This window comes from Pelobates fuscus, chromosome 1 (genome assembly GCF_036172605.1).
Source record: "Pelobates fuscus isolate aPelFus1 chromosome 1, aPelFus1.pri, whole genome shotgun sequence".
Taxonomy (NCBI): Eukaryota; Metazoa; Chordata; class Amphibia; order Anura; family Pelobatidae; genus Pelobates; species Pelobates fuscus.
In genome coordinates this window covers 446174375-446191531 of record NC_086317.1, presented here as the reverse complement: position 1 = coordinate 446191531, position 17157 = coordinate 446174375, and the positions used below count along the sequence as shown (strand labels likewise).

Genomic DNA, 17157 nt, shown 5'->3' with positions numbered 1-17157 from the left:
CAAACCACCTTAATTGTCAATCCTATCTCATTAAACTATCCAACATTATCCAAAAGATTCTCTCTCACACTAAATACCTGAACTTTACCCCTCTCACTATTCTGATTCCACAGCTGCTGCACTAAGAGACCCAACCTGAGCCCCTCACACTAAATACCTGCACTTTACCCTCTCAGTATCCCGATCCTACACCACCACACCAAGAGACCCAACCTGAGCCACTCACACTAACTCTGAGCCCCTCACACTAAATACCTGCGCTTTGCCAATCTCACCATCCTGACCCCACACCTGCTGCACTAAGAGACCCAATCTGAGCCACTCACACTAAATACCTGCACTTTGCCAATCTCACCATCCTGACCCACACCTGCTGCACTAAGAGACCCAATCTGAGCCACTCACACTAAATACCTGCACTTTACCAATCTCACCATCCTGACCCTACACCTGCTGCACCAATAAACCCAATCTGAGCCACTCACACTATCTGAGCCCCTCACACTAAATACCTGCACTTTACCAATCTCACCACCCTGACCCCACACCTGCTGCACTAAGAGACCCAATCTGAGCCACTCACACTAACTCTGAGCCCTTCACACTAAATACCTGCACTTTACCAATCTCACCATCCTGACCCTACACCTGCTGCACCAATAGACCCAATCTGAGCCACTCACACTAACTCTGAGCCCCTCACACTAAATACCTGCACTTTACCAATCTCACCATCCTGACCCCACACCTGCTGCACCAATAGACCCAATCTGAGCCACTCACACTAACTCTGAGCCACTCACACTAACTCTGAGCCACCATTCACTACCAGGCACAGCTTTACCAAGAGAAGATCTTCTTCCCAACACGAGCCAGGAGATCCCACACCCCAGTCTTGGGGCCAGGTGGGCGCCCCAGGGAGGGCTGATGGACATCTTCCTCCTCCATCCTTCCCGCACGCAGGGCTATGAATGCAGTGCTCAGAGTGCGGCTCTCAGTGCACAGCATGGACCCCCTCAGCGCTCACTCCCCCAGCCAGCCATGTGTGCCGCTCAACCAGAGATTGGAGGTCCGGAATGGGCGGGGCCGGAGAGGCTGTGCGTGACGTCATCGGCTACAGCTTGGCTGAGAGTTCTAAACACAACGAGACAAAAACGCCCAGAGTGGTCTCCAGTGTCAGATAGGGGGAGAGTGTTTATAACTCTACCCAGGCACTGGGACAATAGCCTGGAACTTTGGTGGACTGCATTTCCTTTGATGCCCAGTCAGCCTTTAGGTGTCAGTCTGAGCATTATGGGAAATGTGTCAGGCAGCAGCAGGGTTAGGTGAGGGTCACACACTGGAAATAAAACCTGTTTGTTTTTTTATTTTTTTAGAGTTAACCCCTTAAGGACAGAGCTTCAGAAGTTTGTCTTTCACTTAATGACAACGGCATTTTTTGCTGTTTGCGTTCAACTGCAATTTGCATTTTAATAATTTATTGCACCAACGCATATTATATACAGTTTTTATATATATAAATGCTTATTTATTATAAACAAAATACAGAAAAATGAAAAAAAAAAAATTTTTTGTACAGTTTTTGCAATAATAATGTGTGCACAATTAGTGCAGGTTAAGGAAAGTAATTAAAAATAGATTCATTTAGTTCTGATTTACAGAATATATAATGTTTCTGTGATTTTAAGTTTTTTTTGGTAGTTACAGGTCACAAAGCACAAGGAGTAAAATAAACTTTTAATGTGGAGCGATTTTAGAATTTGGTATGTTTGTCTTGTAAGCTTAATAGCCATAAAAGAAAACAAAATTGCCACACAAAAGTATATATTTATATAAACTAGACACCACAGGCTATTTACCTAAGGTTGTTTTGACACTTTCTACGTAGCCATTTTACCGCCAACCTCTGCTAAATATTGGAGTAAAATTGTGGGTTTTTTGTTTTGTTTTTGGCACGCAAACTTATAACAAAAAACGTCTCATGTGTATTTTGTAAAGTTGGTGTGTGCTATTCCTATACAAAGTTTCATTTTGTGTTCAGCTACATTTGCTAAGTAAAATGACACCCCCATTCGATGTCTTTGGCACTATTTCATGAAGCTACAGTGCCGAGCCTATGCTTCCATTTGGGGTATTATAGTAGTTTGACTGTTCAAAAAAAAACCCCACAAAGGCCTACCATTTGAAAAAGTAGACACTCCAGGGTATCTTATAAGGTGCATATTGTGCCTTAGCATGCCCCCATTTTTTCACCAATATATGCCAAAGTATGTGGTAAAAAATAATTTTGGGCATTTTTTTACAAACGGATTGCATTTTTGCTGGGCATTTTGTATATTTCATATGTGCCACTAAGTTCAAAACCCCAAAATTATGCTCAGCTAAGTCTTCTGAGTAAAAAGACACCCACAATGAATGTCTTTGGCACTACTTCGTGAAGCTACAGTGCCATATAGGAGACCAAGCCATATCAGTTTTTACCGAACTTTGAATTTTGTCGCTGGGCCTATATGCAATTTCCAAGCATCTTCGCAGGTTTTAAATTCAAACTACCCCACAAAGGCCTACCATTTCTTAAAGTAGACACCCCAGGGTATTTCAAAAGGCATATTTTGAACCTTAGCGTGGGATCGTTTTTCCGCTAGCTTGTACCAGGTGTAGTGGTAATAAGCGTTTTTTTCTGCCTTTTTGACACACAAAGTGAGTTTGCACAGTATATTTTGCAAATCTTATGTGTACTACCACTGTATAATACTTCATTGGTTGCTCAGCTAAAAAATAAATAAAAGTTAATCGTCAGGGGTTAAAAAAAATTAGATCACAGTATAATACTGTGATCTGTACAGGGAGTGCAGAATTATTAGGCAAATGAGTATTTTGACCACATCATCCTCTTTATGCATGTTGTCTTACTCCAAGCTGTATAGGCTCGAAAGCCTACTACCAATTAAGCACATTAGGTGATGTGCATCTCTGTAATGAGAAGGGGTGTAGTCTAATGACATCAACACCAGGTATATCAGGTGTGCATAATTATTAGGCAACTTCCTTTCCTTTGGCAAAATGGGTCAAAAGAAGGACTTGACAGGCTCAGAAAAGTCAAAAATAGTGAGATATCTTGCAGAGGGATGCAGCACTCTTAAAATTGCAAAGCTTCTGAAGCGTGATCATCGAACAATCAAGCGTTTCATTCAAAATAGTCAACAGGGTCGCAAGAAGCGTGTGGAGAAACCAAGGCGCAAAATAACTGCCCATGAACTGAGAAAAGTCAAGCGTGCAGCTGCCAAGATGCCACTTGCCACCAGTTTGGCCATATTTCAGAGCTGCAACATCACTGGAGTGCCCAAAAGCACAAGGTGTGCAATACTCAGAGACATGGCCAAGGTAAGAAAGGCTGAAAGACGACCACCACTGAACAAGACACACAAGACTGGGCCAAGAAATATCTCAAGACTGATTTTTCTAAGGTTTTATGGACTGATGAAATGAAAGTGAGTCTTGATGGGCCAGATGGATGGATTGGTAAAGGGCAGAGAGCTCCAGTCCGACTCAGACGCCAGCAAGGTGGAGGTGGAGTACTGGTTTGGGCTGGTATCATCAAAGATGAGCTTGTGGGGCCTTTTCGGGTTGAGGATGGAGTCAAGCTCAACTCCCAGTCCTACTGCCAGTTTCTGGAAGACACCTTCTTCAAGCAGTGGTACAGGAAGAAGTCTGTATACTTCAAGAAAAACATGATTTTCATGCAGGACAATGCTCCATCACACGGGTCCAAGTACTCCACAGCGTGGCTGGCAAGAAAGGGTATAAAAGAAGAAAATCTAATGACATGGCTTCCTTGTTCAACCGATCTGAACCCCATTGAGAACCTGTGGTCCATCATCAAATGTGAGATTTACAAGGAGGGAAAACAGTACACCTCTCTGAACAGTGTCTGGGAGGCTGTGGTTGCTGCTGCACGCAATGTTGATGGTGAACAGATCAAAACACTGATAGAATCCATGGATGGCAGGCTTTTGAGTGTCCTTGCAAAGAAAGGTGGCTATATTGGTCACTGATTTGTTTTTGAATGTCAGAAATGTATATTTGTGAATGTTGAGATGTTATATTGGTTTCACTGGTAAAAATAAATAATTGAAATGGGTATATATTTGTTTTTTGTTAAGTTGCCTAATAATTATGCACAGTAATAGTCACCTGCACACACAGATATCCCCCTAAAATAGCTATAACTAAAAACAAACTAAAAACTACTTCCAAAAATATTCAGCTTTGATATTAATGAGTTTTTGGGGTTCATTGAGAACATGGTTGTTGTTCAATAATAAAATTAATCCTCAAAAATACAACTTGCCTAATAATTCTGCACTCCCTGTATTTTGATCACTGTAGGCAGTGATCGACTGGCAGGGAAGGGGTTAATTTTTATTTGGACTGGGTAAAGGGGGGTGGTTTTTTTTTAACTTAATTTTTAACTTTTTAAAGCTTATTTTAAAACTTGTTTTAACGTTTACCCCTAGTTAAAATACTTAAATTAATTAATAAAATAAATGTAACCCCTGAGGGTAAAAAAAAAAAAAAAAAGAATTAACCCTCAGGGGTTAAAAAAAATCAGATCATAGTAAAACGCAATCCCTGCCAATTGATCACTGTAGTCAGTGATCAATTGGCAGGGAAGGGGTTAATTTTTTTTATTAAAATGGGTAAAGGGGGGTGGGATTTGAATAAAACTCTTTTTTTTTTTAAACAGGGAAGCAGATCAGTGCTGATCCGTCTCCCTGCACTTCACACAGAACCCGGAAGTGCAGGGAGGCGGAAGGTGAGTATATGCAGCACATGTGCTCGCTCTGACAGCCTGTTAGATCGAGCACTACTGCTGGGCAGCCCGATCGGGTGCTCCCGGTCTGCCTCTAATACAGAGGCAGACCGGAGCACCATTAACCCCGCAATCGGCGCGATTGCGGCGATCTGGGGTTAATTTTACCGCGTGACGGACGAGGTCCGTCACTCGTCGTTAAGGGTTTCCCCTAAATGACGGACCTCGTCTGTCACTCGTCATTAAGGGGTTACGGGTTGAGCCAAATGTAAAAGTTGTGATCAAAACGTAAACAAAAACTGGAATTTGCCCTATATGTCTGTTCAGGCGTAATTCACCTCTTTCATATTATGTGCACCCACACTTATTATATATCATTTTATTCAGGGGAAACAGGACTTTCATTCATAACATAACATAACATAATTTAATATGAATAAAATATTTTAAAAATGGGAGAAAATACGAATTAAAAAAAAAATTTGTTCTACGTGACATTCTAACTGTGAATGTCATAATACTGTTTGCTTTTACTGCAATAAAATACACAAATTAGTATTCAGCGATGTCTCACGTGTAAAACAGTAACCCCTATGTACAGGTTTTAAGGTATTTTGGGAAGTTACAGGCAGGGCCGGCGCTACCTGTAAGGCGGACTAGGCAGCCGCCTAGGGCGCCCCTTGGGAAGGGGCGTCGCCAGGAGCGCCGGCCCCCCTCATGCTGCAGCCGCCCGAGCGCTTTGCAGAGAGCCTCAGGCGGCTGCAGCTTTGCCCGGGCTGGTGCGTCCATAAGGGCGCACCGCCCGGGCGCAGCATGAGGAGAGGGGCTGACAGGAGGGAAGCGCTCAGCGCTCCCTCCTGTCACTCCCTCACTGTAGCGTGGCCGAGCGCTGTATGGTCCGCGGGTACAGGGAGCATCTGTCTCCTGTACCCGGCCGGACTAACAGGAAGTGCACACTGAGTGTGCACTTCCTTTTAGTCCGGCCGGGTACAGGAAACAAAAGCTCCCTGTACCCGCGGATCATACAGGGCTCGGCCACGCTACAATAGAGGTAGGGGAGGGTGGGGGATAAATAGAAAGGGAGGGGGAAAGGAATAAATGGAAAGGGGGGGGGAATAAATGGAAAGGGAGGGGGGGAATAAATGGTAAGGGAGGGGGGTAATAAATTGAAAGGGAGGGGGGATAAATTGAAAGGGGGGGATAAATGGAAAGGGGGGGAATAAATAGAAAGGGGGGGGAATAAATTGACAGGGGGGTAATAAATTGACAGGGAGGGAGGGGGAATATATTGACAGGGAGGGGAATAAATTGAAAGGGAGGGGGGGAATAAATTGACAGAGAGGGGGGGAATAAATTGACAGGGAGGGTGGGGGGAATAAATTGAAAGGGGGGGATAAATGGACAGGGAGGGGGGATAAATTAACAGGCAGGGTGGGGGGAATAAATTGACAGGGAGGGTGGGGGGAATAAATTGACAGGGAGGGTGGGGGGAATAAATTGAAAGGGGGAGGGGAATAAATTGAAAGGGGGGGGATAAATTAAAAGGGAGGGGAAAGAAATTGACAGGGTGGGGGGGAAGAAATTGACAGGGAGGGGAATTGACGGTGTTGGGAGGGGGAATGAGAGTGGGGAGGGGAGAAGAGAGTGACAACGGGCGAGACGAGAGTGACAAGGGAGGGGGAGAAGAGAGCGACAAGCAGGGGAGAAGAGAGTGACAAGGGAGGGGGAGAAGAGAGGGACAAGGGGGGGGAAGAGAGTGACAAGGGAGGGAGAGGGGGAGAAGAGAGTGACAAGGGAGGGGGGAGAGATTGACATCCATCACACACACACAATGCACCCCTTACACACAAAGACAATGCACCCCTTGCACACAGAAAAACACACAATGCATTACACACACAGACACACACACAATCAATGCAACCCTTACACACAATGCACCCCTTACACACAATGCACCCCTTACACACACTCAAATGCACCCCTTACAGATGCACACACTGCATCCCGTACATACACAGAAACACACCTTGCAGCCCTTACACATACAAACACAGATTCACACAATGCATTCCTTACACACATATCAGGACATCCCCTACTCCACCTCCTGTGAACAAACTCGTTGGAGGAACATGAAGGTGGACCCAGACCTTGAGCTGTGTAAAGGGCGTTAAAAAAATGGAGCTGCTTCCCGTTCTCCCAGAACATTGATTTTTGTGACCACAGTTACAAACAGCCTCCAGAGAGCCTGTTCTACACCAGACCAGTGGAGCTAGACTTCAGCTAGAGCCCATCATCATCCTCATCTGGTTGTAAGTAGGCAATCTAGTATATTATTTGTGGCACTAATCTCTACTTTACCTCACATTAAAGAAACACTATAGTCCCCAGAACCACTTCAGCTTGATGTAGTGGTTCTGGTGTCTATAGCCTGTCCCTGCAGGCCTTTTAATGTAAACACGGCGGCACTGCAGCACTTGCGTTAGTTAACGGCAGATCATATCAGTGGGGCATTGTGATGTCATATGGGGGGGGGGCGGCAAACTTTACTTTTGCCTAGGGCGGCAAAAATCCTTGCACCGGCCCTGGTTACAGGGTCAAATATAGCGTGTTACATTTTTCATTTTTTTCACATTGAAATTCACCAGATTGGTTAAGTTGCCTTTGAGACCGTATGGTAGCCCATGAATGAAAATTACCCCCATGATGGCATACCATTTGCAAAGGTAAACAACCCAAGGTATTGCAAGTGGGGTATGTCCAGTCTTTTTTAGTAGCCACTTAGTCACAAAAACTGTCCAAAGTTATTGTTAATATTTGTTTGTGTGTGAAAAATGCAAAAAACTAATTTGGACGCCAAATTTGGCCAGTGTTTGTGACTAAGTGGCTACTAAAAAAGACTGGACATACCCCATTTACAATACCTTGGGTTGTCTACTATTGCAAATGGTATGCCATCATGGGGGTAATTTTCATTCCTGGGCTGCCATACGGTCTCAAAGGTAACGTAACCAATCTGGCGAATTTCAATGTGAAAAAATGAAATGCAAGCCTTATATTTGACTCTGTAACTTTTGAAAACACCTTAAAACTTGTACATGAAGGGTACTGTAATACTCAGGAGACTTTGCTGAACACAAATATTAGTTTTTCAAAACAATAAAACGTATCACAACAATTATATAGTCCGTGTAAGTGCCATTTGTGTGGGAAAAATGCAAAAAATGCCACTTTCACTGACGATATCATTGTTGTAATATATTTTACTGTTTTGAAATACTAATATTTGTGTTCAGCGAAGTCTTCCGAGAAAAACAGTACCCCCATGTACAGGTTTTTATGGTGTCTTGTTACAGGGTTAAATATAGTGCCAGCAAATTAAATTCCCTGGACTTTCGGCCTGGGTTGTCAGACAGGTCCCGCAAATTGTATATATATATATATAATTAAATTTTACACTGTTTTAAAATGTATTTTAAAAAAATTCAGACAGCAGGGGGAGTACCTGTCATTAAAGGCACTCCCTCTGCTGGCATTGCAATGGACGGCTATGCCGTCCATGTGATCACGAGGTCCTTCACATGGCCCAGGGGGGCCGAAGAGGACGGAGGGGGACTCCTTGGGCTCCCAGGTAAGTCCCTATACTGCGATCGCCGGCGTGGGATCGCCGGCGACCGGGTAAGTACCCTGGATGGCGGGGACGTGCTATGCCGCCCTCTGGCGTTTAGAGACGGTTCCCTAAGGATGGCATAGCACGTCTCCCGTCCTTAAGGGGTTAATGGTTCACTGGAATATCATCATGTATCATGTGAATCACAACTTAAATCATGGGAACATTACTTTCTGACTGCCTCAGCATGATGGTAGTTGTAGTCCACATGCCCTCATGCTCTCTCTGCATAGCTTTTCTTGTATTCTGCTCTCATGACCTTCAGTGCTGATCAGCCCAAATACAATGAGCACATTAAAAAGATAGACAAATAGTTAAATGGACACTATAATCATCCAGACCTCTATCTCGATGAAGTGGTCTGGGTGCAGTGGCCTGTCCTTTTTAGCCCTGGTTTGTTTGTTGTTGTTTTTTTTAGAAACCACAATGCAGGGTTAAGTCCTCCTCTAGTGGCTGTTAGTATGCCATCCACTACAGGCGCTTGCACAGCACTGACCAAGTAAAACTGTGTTACTATGATGCGGAAGCCCCTATGGGAAAGACTTGATTCAGTACTATCCTATAGAGATGTATAAATGTGTGTGTGGTGCTCATCGCGCATGCACATTAGGACCCCAAAGCTCCTCTATGAGTGTTAAGTTTGAATCCAATATTCTGGCAAAACGTAAAAACGCTATCTGCTGCTAAGTTTAAAGGGACACTCCAAGCACCTTAGCTGTTTTTCATTTTACTAGATATCAATAGAAATGGACACTTTCATGAGTTATTCTAGGTACACCTTTCAATACATCTTTCAATGAGGCAACCGGTCCTCTTTCTTCCTGATTTGTCCAGCTCAGTGGAGTTCTATTCAAGAGATAAGCAGTTGCCCAGAGCACTTGCCATCCAAGGACTTCTCATTGAGCTGCATTGCTCAGTCGTTGATTGGACAGCCACAGAAAGTCAGTACTGTGAAGAAGGGGAGGGCTTGTAAAGGCTGCAGACAATAGATCTACAAGCTGTTTTTAGATATATCCCCAAAGAATAAAATCATAATTAAATGTATGCATGTTTTCATTGGGGGTATTTACACCAAATCTTTTTTTGTTTTTAATTTTGGCAGTGAAGTGTCCCTTTAAGAATTTTTCCAGATCAGCACTTTATGCCTAATTGTTGCAGTTCAGTTTTAAATTGACTAAAATGTACTATTTAGTGAATAAACTCAACTGACTTTCTGCTATTTGTCCTAAAATGTAAAATTTACTTTGGATTCTCAACAATTCACACATTTATTCACTAAATTCCAAATCCTAGCAAAACAAAACCCCATAGTGAATAACGGTTTTGTTCTCTCAAAATAGTCATCTGCTGGGGTTTCATCATGTGTGGATTACAACTCCCATCTTGCTGATTCACTCTCCCTGCTGCGGCATGATGGGCATTTTAGTCTGCATGATCTCTACTTTCAGACCCTTTTTGTTGTTGACCTTCTGCTAATCACTTCAAATAAAAAAACAAACCACAATGTAAAACAGTTAGGGAAGTACAAATGCTACATATTTTTTTCATCACATGCCAACATGTCAGACTCACAAGGCAATAACAGAAACATGTTGCCAGTCACTAGCCAACTAGAATGTCATGCTTAAAATTGAAAAGGTTATTCAAGTTTATTCTTCTGGTGCAAACAGACAAAGAATATTGGATTAATTATAATGCCAGATATTTTAGAAGTTAATAATTAGGCTTGTTTCAGATTAAATTCACTGTACAAATAAATAGACACATGAAAACAATGGCCACCAAATTATTGTTGCATATGTCTGTATATACACAGGGCCAGACTGGCCCACCGGGATACAGAGAAAAATTCCCTGTGGGCCGCGGCACCTGGGGGCTTCGCATGTAGGTACCACCAGGTGGCTGGTCCAGTGGCACACCCTGAGGGGGGCGGCCCTGATCCACGTTGGTGCCGCAGGGCCGGGTGGCCGCCTAGGCGGTCCGGCGACACACTCACTAATGCTGACAGCAGTGAGCTGTCAGCATAGGAGGACTGAAGGAGGGAGCATGTCTCTCTATGACGCTCCCTCTCGGTTACCACAATTCTCAGCACAGTGGCGGCCACCCAGCCTGGCAGCACCAGCATGGAACGGGGCTGGCCCCCTCTGACTTCTTTTGGTAAATGGGAGGGGGAAGAAAGACACAGAAAGGGGAATAGAGAGACACAATGAGATGGGGGAGAAAGAGACAGAGGGGGGAATAGAGAGACACAGTGGAAGAGGGAAAAAAGAGACAGTGGGAAAATAGAGAGAGACACAGGGGGAAGAGAAGGAAAGAGACAGAGGGGGAGAGAGAGTGACACTAGGAAAGGATGGAGAAAGAGACAGAGGGGGAAGAGTGAGACACAAGGGGAGAAAGAGGGGAAATAGAGAGATCGGCACCTTAACACCTATGCATTTGAATGGAAAAATACTGAATAAGCAGCCAAGCTTTTCCTCCATGAAAGTCATCCTTGCTCATCCAGATTCGGTTTGTTTTCTACTATTCGGGCATCCCCCTAATAGAAAAAGTTTGCAAAAAACATCCATGCATTTCGATGCCAGTATGGGAGAGCCAAGTTAACATTTGTAGATTAAACCAGCTGAATAAGAAGCTGGCCATATAAGACACTAACCAGCATTGAATAAGAAGCTAACCAACATTGAAAATGAAGCTGGCCAAATAAGAAGCTAACCAGCATTGAATAAGAAGCTAACCAGCATTGAATAAGAAGCTAACCAGCATTGAATAAGAAGCTGGCCATATAAGACATTAACCAGCATTGAATAAGAAGCTGGCCATATAAGAAGCTGGCCAAATAAGACAATAACCAGCATTGAATATGAAGCTGGCCAAATAAGAAGCTAACCAGCATTGAATAAGAAGCTGGCCATATAAGACATTAATCAGCATTGAATAAGAAGCTGGTCAAATAAGACAATAACCAGCATTGAATAAGAAGCTGGCCAAATAAGAAGCTGGCCATATAAGACAATAACCAGCATTGAATAAGAAGCTGGCCATATAAGAAGATGGCCAAAAAAGACAATAACCAGCATTGAATATGAAGCTGGCCAAATAAGAAGCTAACCAGCATTGAATAAGAAGCTGGCCATATAAGACAATAACCAGCATTGAATAAGAATCTGGTCAAATAAGAATATTAATGAGACAAATAATTCGAATGGTACTGAACAGACATGGAACTGAAAGCATCAGATGTAGCCTACATTTCTTACAACTCTTTTCCAAATTACGTAATACGTACATGGACAAACAACACAGAAGTTGGAGACAATTGCAGAGATATTTGTTGCTTACACTAGGAATGAGAGGTCAGAGTTCAAACACTTATAACAATGACAGACCATGTTATCTTCATCAGCCTTGGCAGATAGACATCTTACACTGCAGACATTACACAGAAGGAGCATTCCAGGACAGCAGGGTACTTCCTTGAAGATATTCACAGGAGAAGGTGGTTTCTATGAGAGGCGGCAAGGCACCACACAGACAGTCTGCTCCTCAGGTCACCGTCTCCATCACCTCAACATAAGAATATGAATGAGGAGAGTAGTGCCCTCATAGCACCTTCCCACATCTCCTCAATAGGCACAGCAAACCAAGAAAAAGATATGAAATCACAACCCTTTCTTCAGCAATCTGCAGTAGCACAACCAACTAAAGATTCCATTGCACTACCAAGAGACTCTACTGCACCACCAACTCCACAACATCTTTCCTTCAACTACATCAGATGCTCTTACACCTGATAATATGGATGGTGTTCCTATGACCCCAGTAACTGTGTAACATTAGGAATATTTGTAGAGGCAGGGGCCACAGAGTACCATGCACTACTACTATTTCCTACAAAAAGATTAATGTGGAGTGAAGAACAATCCTTTATTGGAAGTGGTCATCATGCCTGCAGTCTGTATGTGCAGCATTTTGCTTTAAAAGGCAGCTCATAAAGAGATTAACCCCTTCGCTGTTGGAGCTCAGCTGTAACTTAACCTTCAAATTAGGCAGCCCAAAATAATTCCCAGGCTGACTAATTTGGATACCGAACAAATGTGATGTCTGATGATAGCATGCACAGCATGTTGGGCCAGACTGCCAATGGAAGCATGCCCCCCTTAGTGTGGTCCTTGTCCTCCGACAAGGGTAAATGATTTTAGCCAAGGAGTATTGAGCTGAGGGAGAACTTGGCCCCCCCCCTTTTTTTTTAGAGAGGATGGAAGGAAAACAATGGTTTCTGGTTGGAATAACCTTTTAAGTCACAACAACATTTCTTTAACCTTTTAATTGCTTTTTGCTGAGCTGGACTGCTAACTGCTTAAAAATAGTTACTTGGAGGGGCGGAGCCTGGCTACCAAGTAGGCCAGACGCGTGCTGCACGAGCTGCACGCAAAACAATCTTAAGCTTGTTCCTGAAACGCTGGTGGTTATGGGGATACCTCTCGTGGGCTTCTCCACCACTGGAAAATCTAACTTGAGGCTTTGCGGCCTACCAGCAACTGTGCGAAGGAGAGGCGGCCGCTCTCCTACTGCTTTGCCTGGTGGTGAGAAATCCAACTAGGGCTGTCCACCCCCATGGACCGGCGGGGGTTATCCCGGTCCCCCTGGATTGCCCCATGTACTTACGCTACTATTGGGCGACCGACACCTGCTGCATGAAGCACCCGGCTGATACACACAAGATGGTGGACGAGCTCTCTATACAGGGCACGAGCTGCACAGGCCAGAGTCGTCCTACTGGGCTTGGTGGACCGCATGCGGCGACGCCTGGACAAAGTGTTCCAGAGATTCTGGCAAAGTTTAGAGGCTTGGATGTCGACCTCACAGTCCCATCCCCAGGTGAGAGTGCAAAATGGAGGGAGCCACAGAGAGCATGGACCTCCTCTGGCCAAAGCAACCTCTAAAGCATGTGCAAAGTCTACCTCTGGCCTCTCAGGGCTGAGGGCCACTCCGGCTACAGCCATAAAGCATCAACCACGATGACGTAGACCCGGCATGCAGTGGCGGACCACCCAAAGCCCCCACATTCTCCCGGCAGGGAGGGACTTGGTTCACAACAACATCAGGGTCCATGGATCCCGGATGCAGGCCCCCTCTCAGGCCTGGAGAGGTAGAGGCGATACCTTGGCACACCTTACTCATGCCGCAACACCCGGAGTATCTCCCACTATGCCGAGCCAAGGCATTGGCTGACATGGACATGCCACCCAGAGAACATCACCCCCATTTCTCACGTACACTTTTTTATGGGCCACAGCTGCCACCACAGCGATCCGCTATGCCCTCATACCACCATGCTGATATTGCCAGCAATTTTATGCCTCTATTGTTTTTCTAAATGCATGCTTCTATGTGCTCACACTCTACACTATGTTGGGGCAGCCCAGGGGTTAATTCCACGAGTAACAATACGCAGGCACACCTAACCAGCTTCCTGCATGACAAATACCTTATATACACACACCATGTCTAAACTACAGCAGAGTATTATACTTAATGTGTTCTGTTGCTACTTAAGCTAAACAATAGCCAAGCATGTTAGTCCCTCTCATCCTGTATCCAGTCTGACCTACAATACACAACTCTCAAGCAATACTCACTTCTCACGACCTATATGCATGTTTTCCTTAAACCAATCTTCTATTACATCGTAAACATGTCTCTCTAATCTTGATTCGCTATCTACTTACCTCTGTGACATGGATAAAAACAGGGGGTAGGGGGGTATGAAAAATTATTTCATATTAATTAAGTATGATTGATTGATCACTATTGAGCAACTCAAACATTTATAGATAGTTAATATGGCACCGGTAAGCATATAAGCACACATAGCACATATTACTAGATGCAGGCTTGAAGGCCACAATTACTAGATGCAGGCTTGAAGGCCTTATGCCACAGCTATTAAGAGCTGAAACAGCACTACACCTGTTTACTAAGCTGACACAGCACTATAAGCGGACACAGCATTTCAGCAGTTTGAGAAACTTATGTTGCCAACAAAAACTTATGTTGCCATCTCTAGAACAGTACAAAGAAAGCTTGTAGATAAGCGATAATTAACCGCACAAGACTTGGCATAAGTTCTGGTGGTCCTGAACAGTCTGGCCAACTGCCAGGTCCATCCAGCTGCTTGTATCAAGGTCTTTTGCTGGGCTGCACTGATAAGGAACTACTGTCTGTCCTTGAAGACAGGTATATAAGAGAATCTTGCGCTCACTTGGAGAACTACCCACCTGTAATGCGGACGCGTGTTGCTGGTTTCTGCTGTTCCCAGAAGAGAGGGTCTCTCTGAGTGACTGCCTGAGTTCTCCCCAGTCATGTGTGGCAAGGAGACAACCAAGCTTCTCTAATGGTGATGTATACTTAAGCTGATATATCTAGATACTAAGCTGTTTGAAGTAAATGCATGCAACTACTTAAATGAGAGCAAAACTTACTTTGCTTAGATCCCTTTGTGGATAATAAAGTGTAGTGTGAATTCTTATATTCAACTTGGTCTTTGTGTGATTTCTCTTTCCTATAACTCAATGTACTCTATCCGAACTGGGTTGTGTGCCCGCCAATATCGCTATAAACCTTATTAGGTATTGATTATTACTTTTTGGATATTGGTGCTAGTCACCCCCCCTCACTGTGTCACTAGTAACCCCCCTCACTGTGTCACTAGTCACCCCCCTTCACTGTCACTAGTTGCCCCCCCACTGTGTCACTAGTCACCCTCCCTCACTGTGTCCCTAGTAACCCACTCCCTCTGTGTCACTTGTCACCTCAGTCACTAGTCACCCTCCCTCTGTCACTAGTCACCCCCTCCCTCACTCTGTCACTAGTCACCCCTTCCCTCACTCTGTCACGAGTCACCCCCTCCCTTACTCTGTCACTAGTCACCCCTCCCTAAGTCTGTCACCCCCTCCCTCCCTCTGTCACTATGTCACCCCCACCCGCCCTCTGTCACTAGTCACCCCTTCCTCCCTCTGTCACTGTGTCACCCCCACCCTCTGTCACTAGTCACCCCTCCCTCTGTCACTAGTCTCTCTCTGTCACTAGTCACGTCCTCCCTCTGTCACCATGTCACCCCCTCCCTCACTGTGTCACGTCCTCCCTCACTCTGTCACTGTGTCACCCCCTCACTCACTCTGTCACTAGTCACCCCCTCCCTCACTCTGTCACTAGTCATCCCCTCCCTCACTCTGTCACTAGTCATCCCCTGCCTTACTCTGTCACTAGTCACCCCCTCCCTCACTCTGTCACTAGTCATCCCCTCCCTCACTCTTTCACTAGTCACCCCTAGTCACTAGTCATCCCCTCCCTCACTCTGTCACTAGTCACTAGTCATCTCCCTCACTCTGTCACTGTGTCACCCCTCCCTCTGTCACTAGTCACCCACTGCCGCACTCTGTCACTAGTCACCCATTCCCTCCCTCACTCTGTCCCTAATCACCCCCTCACTCTGTCACTAGTCACCCTCTCCCCCACTCTGTCACTAGTCACCCCCTTCCTCACTCTGTCACTAGTCACCCACTCCCTCCCTCACTCTGTCACTAGTCACCCCCTCTCTCACTCTGTCACCAGTCATCCCTTCCTTCCCTCACTCTGTCACCAGTCATCCCTTCCCTCACTCTGTCACCAGTCATCCCCTCACTCTGTCACCAGTCACCCCTTCCTTCCCTCACAGTGACAGAGTTAGGGAGGGAGTGACTAGTGACAGAGGGAGGGAGGGTGTGACACAGTGACAGAGTGAGGGGGTGACTAGTGACAGAGTGAGGGGGTGACTAGTGAGAGTGAGGGAGGGGGTGACTAGTGAGGGAGGGGGTGACTAGTGACAAAGCGGGTGACACAGTGACAGAGTTAGGGAGGGAGTGACTAGTGACAGTCACCCCCTCCCTCACTCTGTCACTAGTCACTACCTCACTCTGTCACCAGTCATCCCATCACTCTGTCACCAGTCATCCCCTCACTCTGTCACCAGTCATCCCTTCCCTCCCTCACTTTGCCACTAGTCATCTCTTCCCTCCCTCACTCTGCCACTAGTCACCCATTCTCTCAATCTGTCACTAGTCACCCCCTCTCCCTCCCTCTGTCACTAGTCACCCACTCCCTCACTGTGTCTCCCACTCACTCTGCCACCACTCAACCCCTCCCTCACTCTGCCACCAGGTACCCCCTCAATCTGCCACCTGTCACAACCTCCCACACTCTTCCAACTGTCCCCTTCTCCCTCACACACTCTGTCACCTGTCACATATGCATTCACACTGACACTATATACGAAAAGCACATGTAGTCATCCAGACATGCACAAGTGCATTCACACAGACTCAAATATAAACATCAAAAAATACTCTGACCATCTGGATAAAATACCCAGATGTAGGGAGTATGTTCTGGAATAATAGAATTGAGATCCTCAAAATAATTACAATAATCTAAGAGTAAATAGTAGTGTAGCATAGATGAACCAAAATTGGTGGTAATTGTAATTATTTTGAGGATCTCAATTCTATTATTCCAGAACATACTCCCTACATCTGGGTATTTTATCCAGATGGTCAGAGTATTTTTTGTTGTTTGTATTTGAGTCTGTGTGAATGCACTTGTGCATGTATTTTTTGTTGTCTCGTAAATAGGG

General features: G+C 45.0%; 1 protein-coding gene across 2 annotated transcripts in view; it reads right to left on the bottom strand.

Annotated features, from left to right (window-relative positions):
* The window catches only part of SLC35F2 (solute carrier family 35 member F2), a 55550-nt gene that overhangs the window by 22598 nt on the left and 15795 nt on the right, over positions 1-17157 (bottom strand). Inside the window, exon 1 of one of the 2 annotated variants that reach the window (XM_063444912.1) lies at positions 845-1068. The exons of the other annotated variant lie outside the window; for it this stretch is intronic. Coding sequence (XP_063300982.1) covers positions 845-1008 — 164 coding nt within the window. The 5' untranslated portion in view covers positions 1009-1068. Of the gene's footprint in view, positions 1-844; positions 1069-17157 lie in introns of those variants that run through there. 2 annotated transcript variants of the gene reach the window in all.